This window comes from Monopterus albus, unplaced genomic scaffold, assembly GCF_001952655.1.
Source record: "Monopterus albus unplaced genomic scaffold, M_albus_1.0 scaffold51.1, whole genome shotgun sequence".
In the NCBI taxonomy this organism is placed as follows: Eukaryota; Metazoa; Chordata; class Actinopteri; order Synbranchiformes; family Synbranchidae; genus Monopterus; species Monopterus albus.
Window position 1 is genome coordinate 4,169,918 of NW_018127931.1, and position 16,366 is coordinate 4,186,283.

The 16,366-nt window shown below is 39.7% G+C and overlaps 3 protein-coding genes across 5 annotated transcripts in view; 2 read left to right on the top strand and 1 right to left on the bottom strand.

The window, feature by feature from the left end:
* Positions 1-2,525: 2,525 nt before the first annotated feature.
* med21 (mediator complex subunit 21) lies at positions 2,526-8,626 on the bottom strand. The gene is made up of 4 exons (XM_020601487.1): positions 8,545-8,626; positions 8,089-8,203; positions 6,350-6,450; positions 2,526-3,160 (listed from the first exon to the last, which is right to left on the bottom strand). The coding sequence occupies exons 1-4, from the start codon at positions 8,584-8,586 to the stop codon at positions 2,981-2,983; spliced, it is 438 nt and encodes a 145-aa protein (XP_020457143.1). The 5' UTR covers positions 8,587-8,626; the 3' UTR covers positions 2,526-2,980.
* Positions 8,224-13,383, top strand: fgfr1op2 (FGFR1 oncogene partner 2). 3 transcript variants are annotated; one of them, XM_020601485.1, is made up of 6 exons: positions 8,224-8,310; positions 9,377-9,513; positions 9,728-9,845; positions 10,021-10,163; positions 10,909-11,022; positions 12,925-13,383. In XM_020601485.1, exons 2-6 carry the CDS (start codon positions 9,379-9,381, stop codon positions 13,051-13,053), a joined length of 639 nt encoding a protein of 212 aa, XP_020457141.1. In that variant the 5' UTR covers positions 8,224-8,310; positions 9,377-9,378; the 3' UTR covers positions 13,054-13,383. The 3 variants fall into 3 exon arrangements, with proteins under 3 accessions (XP_020457141.1, XP_020457140.1, XP_020457142.1); XM_020601484.1 differs by lacking the exon at positions 8,224-8,310 and adding an exon at positions 8,810-8,915 and having other exon boundaries at positions 12,925-13,382; XM_020601486.1 differs by lacking the exon at positions 8,224-8,310 and adding an exon at positions 9,246-9,267.
* The window catches only part of tm7sf3 (transmembrane 7 superfamily member 3), a 19,369-nt gene continuing 16,287 nt past the window's right edge, over positions 13,285-16,366 (top strand). Inside the window, exons 1-2 of the mRNA XM_020601531.1 lie at positions 13,285-13,299; positions 13,951-14,071. Coding sequence (XP_020457187.1) covers positions 13,285-13,299; positions 13,951-14,071 — 136 coding nt within the window. The remainder of the gene's footprint in view (positions 13,300-13,950; positions 14,072-16,366) is intronic.

Below are 16,366 nucleotides of genomic sequence, written 5' to 3' on the forward strand. Positions count from 1 at the left end.
GTCAGACAAGGCAGAGCAGCTATTTTATCAAATTAAAAAAGAAACAAAATAATTTGTCATGGGTTCCTGTATTCTCAGGCCACTGGAGCTTCAGATAATGTACACATACAGTCTAATGTTTAAAAACATCATAAAAGGGTTACAAGAGCATTTGATGTCATAAAAATAAATACATTTTGGTATATTACATAATTTTAGTGCCAAAAAAGCTGAAAATACAAGCTAAAAACCTTTCTTGCCACTTTGAATTTCCTGATTTGTCCTAGTGAAAATTAAAAAGTCTAGAGTCCCAAATAAGTATATTTAAGTTCTCAGCAGTGCTCTTCCCGATTTTACACCCTCAGCAGCTTGGCATTTTTCCCATACTATTTTTATCTTGCTTATGAAATCCTCTCAAATCTCATGAAATGTATTGAAACCAGTCTAGTTGCTTAAAAATGTTGATATTTTGAAGACTGTGTTTTCATCAAGCATATTACTTCCAGGAGTCACAAGAGTCAGGCAAATTGTTTCACAAATAAATAAATAAATAAATTAAACACCAGATGTGATGTTTTGAGTTGTCTTTTGCTAAAAAAGCAAGTTTGGTCATAAAGAAAATGAGATAATTTCAACAAAAGCACCAAAGGTCATTTGGAAGAAGTCATATTTCCCACCGAGTCACAATTTATCATAATTTTTGTGATTCTTTAATGAAATGTGTATCTAGGGTGGATTCATTATGTTGCAGCCTGATACTACCATTGTTCAAATTCATTTTTTTCTCATTAATCTACACTCAGTACCCCATAATGATAAAGTGAAAACAGAATTTTAGAAATGTCAAAGTTTATTAAAAAAGAAGAAACTGAAATATCACGTGCTAAAGTATTCAGACCTTTTACTCAGTACTTTGTTGAAGCACCTTTTGGCAACAATTAGTCTTTTTAGATATGACGTGACAAGCTTTGCACACCTGGATTGGGGGATTTTCTGCCATTCTTCTTTGCAAATGCTCTCAATCTCAATCAGGTTGGACGGGGACCGTTGGTGGATGGCCAGTTTCAGGTTTCTCCAGAGATGTTCAATAGGGTTCAAGTCAGGGTTATGGCTGGGCCATTCTAGGACATTCACAGAGTTGTCCCTCAGCCTTTCCTGTGTTGTCTTGGCTGTGTGCTTAGGATTGTTGTCATGTTGGAAGGTGAACCTTTGGCCCAGTCGGAGACCTTGGTGCTGTGCAACAGGTTTTTATTGAAGATATCTCTGTACTTTGCTCCGTTCAGCTTTCCCACAACCCTGACCAGTCTCCCAGTCCCTGCTGCTGAAAAACACCCCCACAGCATGATGCTGCCACCACCACCACCATGCTTCATTGTTGGTATGGTATTGGGAAGGTGATGAGTGGTGCCTGGTTTCCTCCAGACATAGCGTTTAGAATTGAGGCCAAACAGTTCAATCTTCATTTCATCAGACCAGAGAATCTTGTTCATCACAGTCTCTGAGTCCTTAGGGTGCATTTTCGCAAAGTCCAAATGGACTTTCATGTGTTTTGCATGGAGGAGAGGCTTCCCTCTACCATTCTGCCATAAAGCCTAGAGTGGCGCAGGGCTGCAGTAATGGTTGTCCTTCTGGAACTTTGTCCCACCTCCACACAGGATCGCTGAGTAACCATTGGGCTATTGGTCACCTCTTACTTTGGCTCTTCTCCCCCAATTTCTCGGTTTGGCTAGGCTTGGAACAATCCTGGTTGTGCCAAACTCCTTCCATTTGAGAATTATGGAGGCCACTGTGCTCTGGGGAACCTTCAGTGTGGCAGAAATTTTTTGTAGCCTTCCCCAGATCTGTGCCTTGCAATAATCCTGTCTCTAAACTCTGCAGACAGTTCCTTTGACCTCATGGATTTTGCTCTGATACAGTATGCATTGTCAGCTGTGAGGGCTTCTATAGAGGTGTGCGCCTTTCCAAATCATGTCCAATCAATTTAATTTGCCACAGGCTGACTCCAATCAAGGTGTAGAAACAGCTCAGCAATTATCAAGAGAAATAGCAGGCACCTGAGCTAAATTTCAAGTGTTGTTGCAAAGGATCTGAATACTTATGCCAATGTGATATTTCAGTTTCTTTTTAATAAATTTACAGACATTTCTAAAATTCTTTTACTGTCATTATGGTTTGCTGAATGTAGATTAATAAAAATTAAAAAAAAGAATTTGATCGATTGTAGCATTAGGCTGCAACATAACAAAATTGAAAAAAAGTGAAGGGATTCTGAATACTTCCCGAATCCACTGCATTTTAACATGAAATTTAATTTAATGCCACTACCATACAGCTCTTTAGACTGACAGGAATATAGAGCTCAAACAAATAAGACTAAATGAAAGTATTACTTGTGATCAAAAATTGACAAACATACCTACTGAGACAGGAATGTTTAGAAAAATTATAAAAATGTATAACATGTAGAACTTACCCGAGGTAAAGACAACGATGTAGCTGTGAGAGTTTGACCAAATGAAATCCAAAATTTGTTGAAGCTTTATTAAAACAGAAAAGAGACTCATCTAACACTCATTTAAACTGGGCAATTAAACTTTTTAAAGCAATCTGAAGAGTGTACAAAAAAATTACAATTGATTTATTTCATATCAATATATAACATGTACAAAAACAAAACCTGACAGAAGTATTTTTCCAACTTTTCTGCATCAAGAAAAAAAAAAGGCACACAAGCAAAACAATGTGTATGCAAAGATGATTTTACTCCCCTCCAGTTCGGTTTCACAAATACACAGTCAAGACGTCTGTGTATTTGTAACTCTTTCTGAACCAAATTACTTAAAAGGCATAAGAAAATATAATTCCGAAATACCTGTGTGTTGCCCCTCAGACATATTCAGCCCGTGTTTGAGCATTTTGATGTTTGCAGTCAATGTCTGCAGGTAAACAATAGTCAGAATGGGAGTGAAGTTGTCCTAAACTGCATTAGGTATTTTGCAGGTCAGGATTCGGCTGGTGAAGTCTGGCTCAGTGCTCCATTGCGGGTGCGCAGCTGAGACTGGGCAATGTCTGCTAGGGCACTCTGGATTTTCTCCAGCAGCATATCGCCACGGTAAACCACTTCCTCAAGACGAGCTGCTGCCTCATGGTTGTCCTCCTCTAGCTGCCGTAGACTGGCCGCCTGACAAGACATCACAGTGGGCCCAATTTATTTCAAATAAGCATTGAACAACTCATCGATTAGCTGTCTCTCATCTCTTGTCATAATTTCTCATCAGTTGTCCTTATTTCAGCAGCAAAATAACTGATTTTCTCACTTATACAAAGTCAGGAAATGTTGCACACGAGACTGTAAATGAGAGAAAGACAGAACTTTCTGAGCCACTTTTCTGTTACTGCGGGTTGTATGGCAGTAAAGAACATTAATACAGTCAGGGAAAAAATTATTTGAACCCCAGCTGATTTTGTAAGTTTGCTCACTAACAAAGAAATGATCAGTCTACAATTTCAATGGTAGGTTTATGTGAACTGTGAGAGACACAACAATAACAAAAAAAATCCAGAAAAATGCATTACGAAAAAAGTTAAAGTAATTTGCATTTTCATGAATGAAATAAGTATTTGATCCCTTTGCAAAACGTGCTTTAGTACTTGGTGGCAAAACCTTTGTTGGCAATCACAGAGGTCAGACGTTTCTTGTAGTTGGACACAAGGTTTGCAAACATCTCAGGGGGGATTTTGACCCACTCCTCTGCAGATCCTCTCCAAGTCATTAATGTTTCATGGCTGATGTTTGGCAACTCGAACCTTCAGCTCCCTCCACAGATTTTCTATGGGATTAAGGTCTGGAGACTGACTAGGCCACTCCATGACCTTAATATGCTTCTTCTTGAGCCAATCCTTTGTTGCCTTGGCCGTGTGTTTTGGATCATTGTCATGCTGGAATACCCAACCACGACCCATTTTCAATGCCATGACTGAGGGAAGGAGGTTCTCACCCAAGATTTGACGGTACATGGCCCCATCCATCCTCCCTTTGATGCGATGCAATTGTCCTGTCCCCTTGGCAGAAAAACACCCCCAAAGCATTATGTTTCCACCTCTATATTTGACGGTGGGGACGGGAAATGACACAGGCGTCTCCCAAAAGATAATAATACGATGTACAAGAGGCATCGTGGGAAAAAAAAAATATCTCAGCTTTTATTCATTTGAACAAAAAGTGGCATGTCCAAAATTATTCATACCCTTTGCAAACTGTCACAGTCTATGGGAAAATCCAAAGTTCTATACCATTCCAAATAGTCCAAGCTGTTCTAAAGCATCATAATTACACTGATTCATTGGGAACAGCTATTTTAATCAACTCAACGGGTGAAAAACAGAAGCTGTCTGCTGTTGGTTTGTGGACAGTCATGGCTAAGACAAAGGAGCTCACTGAGGACCTGCGGCTGCTCATTGGTCAAGAAGGGGCTATAAGACCATATGTAAATGTTTTGAAGTTCCAGTGGCTACAGTGCAAACTATTATTACAAAATACAGGATGTTATGCACTGTAAACAATCTCAGAGGACGTGGTCGGAAGCCAAAAGTGACACCTGTGCTGGCCAGGAGGATAGTGAGAGGTAAAAAAAGAATCCAAGGACCACCACCAAGGCCATCCTGATGAATCTGGGCTCTGCTGGTGGCAACATCTCAAGGCAGACAGTCCAGTGGACACTGCACACCGCTGGGTTCCACGGACACAGACCAAGGAGGACACCACTTCTCCAGATAAGGCACACAAAAGGTCGCTTGGCCTTTGCAAATGCTCATCTGGACAAAGAAGAAGACTTCTGGTCTTCTGTTTTATGGTCAGATGAAACAAAAATTGAATTGTTTGGCCACAATGATGTAGCCTTCATTTGGCATAAAAAAGGAGAAGCCTTCAACCCTAGGAACACTGTCCCCACTGTCAAACATGGCGGTGGGAACCTAATGTTTTGGGGGTGTTTTTCAGCCGGTGGACCAGGGAACCTAATCACACTAAACGGCACTATGAAAAAGGAGCAATACATCAAAATTCTCAACAACAACATCAGACAGTCTGCAGAAAAACTTGGCCTTGGGCACCAGTGGACATTTCAGCACGACAATGACCCAAAACACACAGCAAAAGTGGTGAAGACAGACAAAAACATTAACGTTTTGCAGTGGCCCAGCCAGAGTCCTGACTTGAATCCAATTGAGAATCTGTGAAAGGAGCTAAAGCTGAGGGTGATGGTGAGGAGACCCTCCAACCTGAAAGAGTTGGAGCTCATCGCTAAAAATGAATGGACAAAAATACCAGTGGAGACATGCAAAAAGCTGGTCAGCAATTATAGGAAGCGTTTGATTGCTGTAATAGCCAATAAAGGCTTTTCTATTGATTATTGAAAAGGGTATGAATAATTTTGGACATGCCACTTTTTGTTCAAATGTAAATAAAGGCTGAGAAATATTTTGTTCCACAATGATGGTAAATGGACTGTATTTTATATAGCGCTTTCTCACAGTGTGTTGCACTGGCCAAAGCGCTTTACAGAAGATCATACACCATTCACCCATATTATTATCTTTTGGGAGAACCCTGTGTCATTTCCTGTCAAAAAAAACTTGCTGGTTGGATAAAAGTAACTAAGTCAGAATTTGCCAGGGGTATGAATAATTTCGGGCTTGACTGTGTGTGTGTATGTATACATACACACACACACACACACACAGTCGAGAGAGAGAGAGAGAGAGAGAGAGAGAGGAATAAAAGACCGTCCCGAAGCGGGGCAAGTGGGAGAGTTCGTTTTTAAATATACATGTATATAAAGCATCTTCACCTCCAAGATCGTCTGAGACCAGCCACCCGGACAGCTGCTGCAACAATCGGTTTGCCTAACCAAAGAATTTCTGCACAAACTGTCAGAAACTGTCTCAGGGAAGCTCATATGCATGCTCGTCCATCCTCATCATTTTAGAGCTTAATGGCTGTGTGCTGAGTTATTTTGAGGGGACAGCACATTTACACTGTTATATAAGCTGTAGACTCACTATTTTACATTGTAGCCAAGTGTCATTTCTTCAGTGTTGTCACATGAAAAGATATACTTAAATATTTACAGAATGTGAGGGGATGTACTCACTTCTGTGATATACTGTACATATATATAAATTCATGTTTAAAGAAGCTTTTGGGCATTTAATTCTAGCCTAGCTCTCCCTGACAGACATGTTTTATAATGATTCAGTTCAAACACGATAAGACAAAGTAGAAAAAGTTAATTCATCTAACCAGAGTGACAATGAGGAGGAAATTGTGGATAAAAATCAATATCTGAAAGATGCTTGTGCATGTACTCACCTGCAAAGCTGCTGTGGACTCCTCACTAGGCAGAGAGTCAATGAGTACATCAACATCTTTGGCTGTTCTGGCGATCAGTGCTGCAAATAACTGGGCATATTCTGGAGCAAGATAAATAAAGTGAACCCAAATACACGGTCAAAAGGTTGAAATATTTTAGCCATTATTAACTGCTCTATGTATACTGGTATTTGCCCTCTGATTTTAAACATGCTGCTGTTCATCCCCTTTTGAAGAAGCCCTCTCTGGATTCCTCAGTTTTAAACAACTTTAGACCCATTTCTAAGATGTCATTTTTATCTCCTGGACCATTTTATCTTTATTAACCATCTAAAAAACTATGTTGGCATCAGTGATGTGCTGCTGGACTGATTTCTCATATCTAACTAACTAACTAACTAACAGGTCCTTATAATGTATGCTCAGAGATACCTCCTCTTCTTGTGCTTTTTTTTCCCTCTTTTAATTTACCATGAATATGCTACCCCTGGGGCAAATGATACACAGGTATAGTAAGTGAACTATACAAAACTGTAAGTGCATCCTAGGACTGTCACTTTTTCCATAAATCACATTCAACCTGATATGCAATTTGTTCAAATTTGAACCGGTTAACAGGACTGTAACTGGTCCACTGCTTAATCCCAAGGCAAATTACATTCGATGGTCTGTTGCGCTTATTGGTACAGCATACATGGTATAACACAGGGCTAGTTTTTTTTTTTTATAATGAAACTGTCCTCGTTTCCTTGGCACAAAAGGGAGAATAAATAAACAACATCAGCATCAGCTATGAGCCACATTATTATTTTAAACATTGGTATTGGCGCAGAAATTCACAACTGGTGGATCTCTACCCAGAACTCTTATTTCTGCTCTAAGGAGCAAGGACTGAGGTGCAAGGAGGCTGTCAGGAGGAGTTATAACTGAAGTTACATGTATCCTTTGCAGAGGTTTGTTACAGATTGACATGCACCTTTGTTGGAAATCAATTTGTAATTAGTCACTTCACATGAAGGATCAGTGGGAATGACATCTCATGTCAGTTAAAATGTGTTTCCTCAGTTCCTCTCTCCACATAGTTTCTCCTCGCATCTCTTCCTTGCATCTTACATGGGTGGGACTAAGACGCAAAGGAAAAGATGCAAGTGAGGGAAACATGGATGCAATTAGAGGAACTGGGATTAATATTATATGGCCCGGTAAAGCCTCATGTGTCATTCGAAATCCATTTAACAAAATGATTATTGAATTGGTACATTAAAGGTACAGTAACTTAAGATAGCAAAAGCATGAAACTCCAAATCAATCCACTCTGCTCCACTCAGCACTCCAGTTCCCTGCTCTACTGTGATCTGCTACACTGTGCTCAGCTCTTCAGTTATTTGTTGTTATGAAATTACAGTAAAGGAGAACAACATATTTTACTGACCAAGCAGAAACAACTGAAAACCTCTGATTGGTTAGGTCAATCCCATTCAAAAATATTTAGAAGCTAATATTTCTGCACTGCTACCAGTGCTGTTCGACGAGTCTGGGTTACAGAAGGCTTTGACAGCACCTCTCAACATTAACACAAGTTTTGGAGTATATTTCTACAACAAAAGTCACATACTGTAGATTTAATAATGTAAACCTGATCAATTTAAAAGGCAGGGCATAATAAATTAGAAGGTAGAGGTATTAGAGGTAAATAATAACGCAATGTGACTAGCTTTAGATAAGAACCAATAAATCACCTTCGGTTGGGTTTGCAGGCTGATCTTTGTTGATAGCCGTCTGGATGTTACTGAAGGAGGCAGGAGGCGCACATTGTTGCAAGACGCCGATGGCATTACAAAACTGATCTGCAAGCTGGACACACACAAAACCATTAATGGATGACGGATAAAGGACTGCCAATCAAGAAAGCTAGCTAGTTGTTGAGACTAGCAGCCAACCACCTGCACCATAAACATGAGGTAAGGTCTTTCAACACTGCAGCAATGTACCAATTGTGTGTGCGAAATAAAACGTGAAGTTGAGCTTGCTCTGTTATATAAACGTTAGCCACCCAATGTTAACAAGTCACTGAAATACTGGAGATACGGTTTCAAAAAACTATTACCTACAAATTATATAACTATTAAAATTCCTTATTTGCATAAATGACTAAACTACGCTATGATTTTTTTTTTTTTTTAAACTCGCCTTACCGAATTCACAGCGTCTTGAAGCTGCGTTAGTCTGTCCGCCATATTTTCTGTATTTAACAAAGTCCCGCGGGTATTGTCGCGAGAATATTATGACAATAAAATCTCGCGGGATTGGAGGGCATTTTTGGAAGTCGTTTATGTTAGCTGTTGCTAAACAAATCATCTCAAGGCTGCATTTACAGCTTCGGACGTTAGCGTTTAACTCAATGAGTTCCTATCTGCTGACATCTCCTTGTGCTTTAGAAAGAAATAGATCTCCATCCGAGTCTCTGCTTGTTGTTCCTTGATGAGCGCTAATGTTAGCTACCTAACACCAACAGGAAGTACCGGGCTAGTTAAATTCTACTGTCTCTACACGCTGAATTCTTCAGGTATAACACTCTTGTTTAATTAATTTTTAACATTAATTAGGAGGAGCTTTTTTTAAATTCCAGTCGACCACTTAGACCAAAACGTTTGTAGCATGAGTCTTAAGTGGATTTGAAAGCTTTAATATGGTAGTCAGCTAAGTTAACGAATTAGCAAAGATTTACTTTAACATAGTGCTCTTGGTAATAAATGTTGCTAATAGTCAGTTAACGGAACCAGGGCATTTGATTGTGTAATTACTTGTACCTTTACTAGAGCTAAGATAAATATGGCATACAGACAACTAAATATATCACTTACAACAAGGTAATGTAAGCTTGAGTGAATTAGCTGACACAGCAGCTGTCATTCAAGGTGAGACGTCCTGTGATTTTACCTTCTTTTGGTCTTCTGTAACAAAACTAGAATGCCATTGTCATTAAACCTTTATATCTCTTTGTAATGATGACTTGTATTTTCTCAGGCATGAATTGTACATTAGAGAAGGTCCTGGCAGATGCCAAATCATTAGTGGAAAGGCTTCGTAACCATGATAACGCCGCTGAGATGTTAATCGAACAGACGACATCCCTCAACAAGCGAGTGGAGGCCATGAAACAGGTGGGGTGTCACAAGATTTTGGTGCTGACTAAATGTCAAGGATTACTTGCATAGAGACACACAGACACCTTTTTGAAATTAACTGATAATTCTGACATTGGATGTAGTGTTACTTATTGTTAAAAATAGCCACAAATATAAAGCAATAACATTTATATAAAAAAACAAACATTTGAGAAGCCAACAACAACATGATCTGGTCATCTCTCAACAGTACCAGGAGGAGATTGACACACTGAACCAGGTTGCACGACATCGGCCTCGTTCCAGTCTGGTCCTGGGAATCCAGCAGGAAAACCGTCAGATCAGAGCACTCCAGCAGGAAAACAAAGGTTGGCAGCTAATTTGGAATACATTTTTAGTGTTTATTCAATTGTGGAATGATTCTACCATTCATGAAGTGTTTTGTTTAAATATTAGAGATTTGTTTGCTGAATATAGTAGGGCAAGCTAAAGCAGACAGATGTTCAGTGTCTTCTGAACAAGCCTTCTTGATTCTTCCTTCAGAACTACGGACATCATTGGAGGAACACCAGTCTGCTTTAGAGCTCATCATGACCAAGTACAGGGAGCAGGTGTTCAGGCTCCTGATGGCCAGTAAGAGGGATGACCCAACCATCGTGACCCAGCTAAAGGAGCAGCACACTACAGTTAGTGAGGCCCACTTGTGTCTTAAAGGGCTTGGTAGTTTTGGTCAGTCGGTGTTCTGGTACTCGGGTTCAGCACTTGGACTCGAGTCCAACTCGAGTCTAGGCTTTCAGGACTTGTGACTCAACGCAGATTTGAGCACTGATTACTCAGACTTGAACTCTGACTCGAGCATTGACTGCATTCTTCACTCTGAAGTTGGAGAGGAGGACTCTGATTTTTTTTTGTGTGTAATAGGCTATAATAATTTGGCATAAAATATAGATATTAAAACCTGTTCATCTGCACAATGCTGTATTCATGCAGTATTCACTTCCATCAAGTGTAAACTCCGCCTTTCTATAAATGATTTTTATGTATCAAATAGTTGAACTATATGGTGTTGTTATACACTATTTAAAAGTTTGGAATATAGAATGGTGAGAGCTGTGTCAGTTGTGTTTAATGTAGACCTTGATGACAGACTCGGGTAACGGGGACTCGACTGGGACCTGACTCGGGTTATTCTTTGGTGACTCGGACTTAACTCACTCGAACACTGGGGACTAGAGACGACTCGGATTTGATCATTAGTGACTAGAGTACAACATTGGATCCAGTTTTTCTAACTTTTTCCTTTGATTGTAAAATGAAAAAGACTCATTAGCTGTTTTAAAATGTTCTTGTTTTAAGCCCTGTGATCAAGAATTTACTCATTTTCTACACTTTCATGGAGTTTTATTTCTATAATTGTTTTTCATTTTTTAGGAAATGCAAGCACACATAGATAAGATCAATGAGATGGCCTCTGTGATGAGGAAGGCCATAGAGGTGGATGAAGGGCGGATATGTGAAGATGAGGAGCGGATTAAACAGCTAGAGGTAAAAGCAAACACCCAACCTTGTTACACATTCAGTTGTAACTGTTTCAAAAATTTGAGTCCCAGTTATTACTAAGGATGTACTGAGGGGGAAACTCTCGTCTGTGTACAAAACTGATGCATGAAAATGTAAACAGAGAAATCCAAATCATTAATGAAAATAGTTTTTCATTGGGTCAGTTGAATTATTCATCTGTTTTTAAGAAACATGACACATAATAAATAGTTGGACACATCATTTGTCATGGTCTAAAGTACTATATCGTACTGTGCAGATTAAACTAGATATCACTCAGAGAACGTAAACATCCACCAAGGCAGTTCACTGTCCCCATAATGCCATAGTTTGAGCCTCATAGTATGATTCCTTGACCATGAAAACCTACCCCTGGCATTTGGAATCACAGTGACATCTGGATGATGATCCAGAGCAACACCAAAATCAAATAGATTCTTCCATGGGCCATAACCCACCTCTCCAAAAAAATTCATCAAAATCCATGTATTACTTTTTGAGTTATGCTGTGAACAAATCAGCAAATGCTGGTTAAAAAAGGTTCTGAAAAGCTAGTGATGACCATAGGTGTAGTGATGCCGGAATGCACCAAAACAATGCTCTTCCACTTTTCTTTCCTCCAAAAGAGAAGAAAGAATAGGCCAACTGGCATAGTGTAGTTGAAGGTAAGGTACGGTAAGGTAGGACTTTATTGATCGCACAATGGGGAAATTCCTGTGTTTCAGCAGCAATAGAGAGCAAGTAACATGGCTTGTTATTGGGAAAACATCGTATTCTCCTGGATGGGACGGTATGTTCCACACAGAAGTTTATGTAATCCGAAATGTAATGTGTGAGGCCATCTATGTCCTCTCTATGAGGACTACAGAGGATGTCATAAGGAAATTCATAATGTTGCATTATTGCGAGTGCTTGAAGATCCAATCATCAGTAAAGTGTATGTCCTGCAAAATGGAATGTTCTAAGTTTTAAGGTGTGATTGATTCATAACGTCAACTCAAACAATGCGCAGTTGGCACCCGCGAGTGTTTGTGTTTTGTCCAGTCACGTGTCATGGATAGTTCACAGTGACACAGTTGAGTGTTGAATACAAACTTCATTTTCAAAAGACAAGTGGTAGAATGAAATTCGGATCATCCCGAGTGGCAAACTAGAGCGTAATGTCTGGGAGGGGTCATGGAGACAAACATCAGATGCAGCAGAAACAGACTTTACATTTAACTTGCATGATGCTGGGATTTAAATAGTGTTTTACCTGTGTACTGGTGAGTGATCTTTTGTAGGCCTGCAGGGCACAGGATGGCCAAACGTTGGCATATGCTGGCCAATTGCAAGCCCCATACACAGCTGATGTGTTCACTGTTGCTGATTGACATGTAAACCAGCATGAAGCGGGAGGAATTCACTGAACATTCAGTACATTTTGGACTTGGTTTAACACTTGAGTGGAGATCACCTATTTTCTTATAGATTTGGAGGCATTTGATGACTGGTCATGACAAATACTGTGGAGATAAATTTACGTTTTTCAAATTTTGGGGAGATTATATATTGCTATAACATTCACCCTGTGAAAAATGGCTGCTAATTCATATTGTTATTCTGCTACACCAAAGAATAAAGTCAGTCTAATATTTGATCGTGTGGGCAATTACAGTTGCCACCCTAGGAAATGTGTTTTACAAAGCCCTCAAAACAAGCTACAACATAGCTGTGCATGCACGCACATCATAGGTGCGCTCCAGTACCTTATTAAATAGCACTACACCTGTGATAATGACATGCAATATATACTTTTTTTTTTTCTTCATTGAGAAGTCACTATATTTTCAAGGAGTGGAGGTATTCTGTCGTGTCTTGCTGTACACTTCTATGTCTGTGTTTTAGCTGGAGAACAGTGGCCTTCGGGAGTTGCTGGGAATCAGTCGAGAGGCTTTCTTGGTTCTGAAGAGAGAAGACGCATCAGAGAGCACGTCATTGCTGAACAGTGCTGACATCTGCTTACGAAAGAGTTAGAACCCAGGGTGACTGCCCCCCCCCCTACTTTGTTACTACTACTGTGTACAGTATGTACAGTCTTTTGCCACATACCAGTTTACCTTTTCAGTGATCACCTTTTCCTGGTGCATTTACAGCATGATTGTCCAGAGCTGCATCCCCATCTGATGATTCAGACACAAGTAGTATGCAGTCTCATATTCCTAATTTTTTGCTGGTACTTCTGTTATGTTTACTAATTTTGCCAGCATGCATGAGCCTGTGGTGTCTGCAGGGTTTTAAAGTGTGAATGAGTAAAAGAAGGGCTTTAGTTAAAAGAAATTAATAAATGAAATTCTTTCTGCAGAGTTGCAACAACTGCATTCTTGTTTTCAAATATCTCTGAAAAAAATTCCCATGTTTCTGGTTCTGTGGGTGGCCTTCTCACTTTCACTACTCATGTTATTGTGATATATTGTCACCACTAGCAGCTTAAAAGCAGGAATAGAAACACTATCCAATACACAGGATATTCTGTAGTTAACATCCAACTATCCCTTCTGTTGCAGAGCTGCATCATGCCAGAAGAGTGGTGTTAGAAAGCATTCCTCTCATATAGTTTATTTGAATAGCTTAAGATCATTTATGTAGTTGATACAAATCGAGAATACTGCTTCAAAAACAATAATGTATACAGAAAACGGTTATTGATAGCATTGACGACTGTGATGTTGTGATTGCTTATGGTTAGAATAAAAGTTAGTAAAGAGCTCCCATTCTAACCCCATTCCAAGCTCTACAATTTTAAAGCCAGTGTTGAGTTTACATTGGAGTTCGCCATAGATGGCGTGCCATTAAAAGATACCCCACCAATTGTGAATGGAGATAAATAGCAACCGATTTAAAAAGTAAGCGGCTGCTTGAAATTCTATAAAGGGGTTAAATCATTTTAGTTCACTAACGATCTTTGGAGAGGGCGGGGAGAACTATCGCGGGATCGAGGACACGATTTTAGCGGAAGCGCGCTACAGCCATCAGAGCCACGGTCTGCAGAGAGGTGAAAGGCTGTTTTGTAAGACATTAAAGTTCAATTGAGCATGTTGCTTTTGCAAAGGCTGGTGCTACCCAACCACAAAAGACTGCGAGGTTATCCATGATATTTCTGACCGACAGATAGAAGCGTTTTGTTAACGAAACCGAGGAAAATGTCTCGTCGCGGTTGGTGCTTGGTGCTGCTGCTGCTTTCCCCGATGTATCAAATTCAAGCTCAAGTGGAAAGTGAGTTACTAGAACTAGCATGCGTTCACTTGTCTTGTTTAACGTTACCTTTATATTTGTCTTTTTCTGGCTTTATAACATAACTGTGATTTTAAATTGTGTAGGAAAGGAAGGTTAAAGGTCGAATTTTTTTAAATTCCTGTATACTGTAAATCACTGAAGTTTCACTCTGCTTAACTTGTCATTGTTTTGTAGCTTTAGCCAGCGAACAGCGTGTAGACATGAATGGTTGACATCTAATGTTTAATAAAGGGGCAGGCCATTAAATATTTTACTGTAAAATAAACTAGCAATGATTATGGGTTTTAGCAAGCCCCTGTAGCTCACATGTTTCTGCTTGTTCACATGTCAAAAAAAAAAAAAAAACTAAAGCAGTAGGTCAGTCCTGAGCTGGATTTTGACCTGCGAACATACTGCAAGAATAAGGCAGCATGTGTAACTAGCAACAAATGTATTGCATTCGCTGTAATACTTAGTCTTTGTCTTTGCTTCAGAGACAAACATTCACCGCATATAGATGGGTGACAAAGGAAAAAAACCTAAATAAATGTGTGGTCTCTTCCAGGATGACAGTGCCCCCGTCCACAGGGCATGAGGGGTCACTAAATGGTTTGATGAGAGTAGAAATGAGCATATGAATCGTATGCTATGGCTTTCACAATCACCAGATCTCAACCCAGTTGAACAGCTATGGGAGATTTTAGACCGACATGTTACATATTGCTCTCTGCCATCATCATCAAAACACCAAATGAGGGAATATCTTTTGAAAGAATGGTGTTCATCCCTCCAGTAGAGTTCAGAGACTTGGAGTATTGTTACCAAGGTGCATTGAAGCTGTTTTGGTGGCATGTCATGGCCCAGCACCTTACTAAGAGACTTTATGTTGGTGTCTACTTTGATTTGTCACCTGTATCAGCTAACATAAAAATAGTTTCTAGGTATTTTGAAAACATAAGTCATTTTGTGCAAGTTCATTGCAGTTTTTGCTGCTAACAAAGGAATCCAATGATAAAAGCAGCTGTAAGCAGTAGGGGAGGGGTGTGATGATACATGATACTGGGTTCATGAGAACAGAATATTTCAACACCGTTTTTAAGAAATGTTCAATGGTAAAATAAGCATAAACTTTATTGCCAAGTATTTGAAAAATACAAGGAATCTGACTCCAGCTCAATGGCCCCTGATGTGTACAACATAAAAAAATAAATACAAAAACATACAAGTTAAAAGAGCAACATAGACATGACTTATGCCCCCCCGCTCCTCTTGCTAGTTCCTGTCACTACTCTGGCTGCAGCATTTTGGATTAACTGGAGGCTTTTTATGGAATTATTGGTTCATCCTGATAGTAAAGAGTTAGAGTAGTCCAGCCTGGAAGTAACAGATAAATGGACTGGTTTTTCAGCATCACTTTGAGAGAGGATGCTCCCGATTTTTGCAATATTACACAGGTGAAAGAAGGCAGTTCTAGAGTCTTGGTTTATGTGTGATTTAAAGAACATATCCTGGTCAAAAATGACTACAAGGATCCTCACAGCAGTACTGGAGGCAAGAGCTATGTCATCTAGAGTAACTATATGGTTAGACAGCAGATTTCTAAGGTTTTCAGGCCCAAGGACAATAACTTAGGTTTTGTCAGAGTTTAGAAGTAAGAAATTACGAGTCATGCTCAAAGTTTGACCAACTGATCTGATTCATCTGGGGCCCGTTTCAAGAAGGAGGTTTAACAAACTCAGAGTTCAAACCTGAACTCTGAGTTGACTTACTCAGAGTTGGCAAACTTGGAGTTTTCGGTTTCAGAACAGCTGAAAAGAGTTGGTTTAATCAACTCTGAGTTGTCTGACTCAGAGTTAGGCGCGTGCCACGCGACTATAAAAAGCCCTGAACAATGGAGTGAAGAAATTACGAGTCACCATGGCAACAGGACCAAGCCAAAATAGGTCTGCGTTTTTCCCCGACAGAAATGGATGTGCTACTACAAGCATATAGTGACTACGAGCCCATATTCCGTAAGAGAAGCAACACGGTTGCAGCGGCGAAAGAGAGAGAGTTAGCTTGGGGGAAAATAGCT